Source organism: Montipora foliosa, chromosome 3 (assembly GCF_036669935.1).
Source record: "Montipora foliosa isolate CH-2021 chromosome 3, ASM3666993v2, whole genome shotgun sequence".
NCBI classification, from domain to species: Eukaryota; Metazoa; Cnidaria; class Anthozoa; order Scleractinia; family Acroporidae; genus Montipora; species Montipora foliosa.
The window spans coordinates 471,935-474,434 of record NC_090871.1 but is presented as its reverse complement, the minus strand read 5'-3'; the positions used below and the strand labels follow the sequence as shown (position 1 = coordinate 474,434).

Sequence of the window (2,500 nt, the reverse complement as noted above, 5' to 3'; positions counted from 1 at the left end):
TGATGATCAATCAATACAGACCTCAGGCATTCTCATATTTGGATCTGCACCTTCAAATAGAAAATATATATATTTATATTGTAAATTAGTTGCTACAGAAATACTTAATTACACTGAACAATGTTGGGCCATTTATTGGGGCCCATAGTGCCAATTGTGTTATGCTGAGTGCCTTCGAGAGCTCCTTTGAAGAAGTCAAAATACAGTAGAGGTTATGGTAATACAAATTAGTGGCAGGTATTTACACGTAGCAATTTGGCAAGCAGAATTGATGTGTTAAAAAAAATTCTGGAGTGGATTTATAGCCACTGTCACAATTTTGGAAAAAAATAAGTTTTAACTGTATAAGGGTTTAAAGACTAACCCTAGGAAAAGAAATGCATCAAAATGATCACGAGTAATTTGCAGCAGTGGAAATTGGGCAACATGATGTCAACACAAGCAATAATGTAATAATATATTGTAGTTGTAAATTTCTTTTCTTACGTACGTTTTTATTTTTCACAACCGTTAACATGCATGGACAAAAACACTACACTGTGGTAATCTACGTTAATTATTAAGGTAGTTCAAACCAGTTTCAACAATTTCCAGGGAATGTCCCATGACAAGGATTGACTCTGCAACATTGTTTTACATAACGGAAACACTATTTGCAGCTAAACAAGATGCACTGATGATTATGATTTAAGTGGGCACCATAGCAACGGGAAGCTGTCTAACAACTCCCTCAATTTTGGTATTCACCAATTGAAATTTAAAACGCTTTTGGAAAAAAAAAATCTCCTACCCAATATCTCTTGAGGTACTTTCGTCTTAACTTTCGCAACTGTCGTAGGTAAAAGAGGAGAAGAAAACGCTTGTCTTCAGAGGCTACCATTTCTTTAGAAGACGTCAAATTAAACAGTTACTACCTGCGATTTCCTTAAGCTTGCCTTTTGGCGCCAAATTCAGGATGGCAGGTATTTACGTACGTTCAACGTTTTAACGCGATAGAGGAAGTTTCCAACGTGCGGTTTTTTAAAGCACATTTCACGTACGAAATATAATTTTTAAAATAAGCTTACGGGACACTGGAAACCACCACTTTTAGCTGGGAAATGCAGATAAATGTGACGTAAACCTAAATTATCCAATCTCCCCTCAGAATTCAATGACTTATCTCGAGGAAAGTCGCATAAAAAAAAAAGTCGCATAAAAGAACCCACACACTTGTCGCAAAGAGTAGGGCATGTAGTTCCCGGTGTTGTGGTCTGTCTTCTGTGGTGTATCATGGTTGGGAGGGTAAATGCTCGGAGATATTAGCTACACCAAGCTACTCTAAAATCGAGGGAAAAGAAAGATATATGATATATGATATGACGCCGAGTCTGGGAATCGAACCCGGGCCACATTGGTGGTTGGGAGGCAAGTGTTCTCACCACTGCACCATCCCTGCACCTCAAACCCATTGTGACTGGCACAGCGGTCGAAACAACCAACAAAAGTGTTTGGAAAAGCACAGAGTTTCGATAACATGGCGAATATGTATAGCCAATTTAGCGATTGCTACTTAACCCCTCCCCATCCCACTGAATAATCCTTGAATCACTTCGTTTAATGATATGAATTAACCCTTGCACTAAGACCAGACAGCCGTTTGAAAACAAGCACGACTCGGAAACGGCAAATTAGCAAGATTACGACATTTTGGATCATTGCTATCTATAAAAAGAAAGAAAAGAAATGGGGTTTCTTAGAACGATTTTTCTTTTGCAACAATCAATATTTATGTACTATTTTTTTACGTTTTAGAATATCCTTAACAGTCTCAGACGTGTAACAAAGGACAGAACTTCCATCTTTATAGCTCCTCGCTTATCCACGGTGGTTGACGCTGATGAAATTTTGGTGCTGGAAGAAGGACGCGTGCGCGAAAGAGGCTCGCATTACTCACTGATTACTGACAGAAACAGTTTGTACGCCCATTTGTGGCATAAACAGCATGAAGCACATAAGGTGGAGCTACACGACTCAACTAAAGTAAGTGATGGAACGTCCGCTTCCGGCATGTAAAGGAGGCTCAAAGGTGTAATCGGAAACGATGTGTGCGCAGTCAGGCCGCACTGATGCTGTGAAATGACAAAAAAGGGCTACTGGAATGATTTTGTATTGAAAAAATCGCTGGTTGACAGTACAGCAAATACAAATGGCAACTGAAATCAAAGGGAAACATGGAGCTGGTGCTCTGCAAGGAGACACAGTTGCGCGAAACCGATCGCGCGGGAAAACGAGGAACCGTTGTTGAGCGCCAAGAGATAAACATGGATCTGAGCGCGGGAAAAAATGATGCAAACACGCAGTCCATCTTGAACGAGTAGAAAACATACAACCGGTGTCAATCCGGAAATAACATGGAAAGCGGTACTATAAGCGGGGATTTACATGTGATTTTCAGCACGGACTATGTGGAGCTTGTGCACGTTGAGTCAAATTTACTTTTAAAAGCAGGTTTCAAGAG

General features: G+C 40.0%; 1 protein-coding gene across 1 annotated transcript in view; it reads right to left on the bottom strand.

The window, feature by feature from the left end:
* Window positions 1-1,518, bottom strand: part of LOC137995097 (uncharacterized) — a 9,182-nt gene extending 7,664 nt beyond the window's left edge. The window contains exons 1-2 of the mRNA XM_068840681.1: window positions 1,422-1,518; window positions 22-50 (exon numbers count right to left, since the gene is read on the bottom strand). Of these exons, the coding sequence (XP_068696782.1) occupies window positions 22-50; window positions 1,422-1,518 (126 nt within the window). The remainder of the gene's footprint in view (window positions 1-21; window positions 51-1,421) is intronic.
* Window positions 1,519-2,500: the final 982 nt, after the last annotated feature.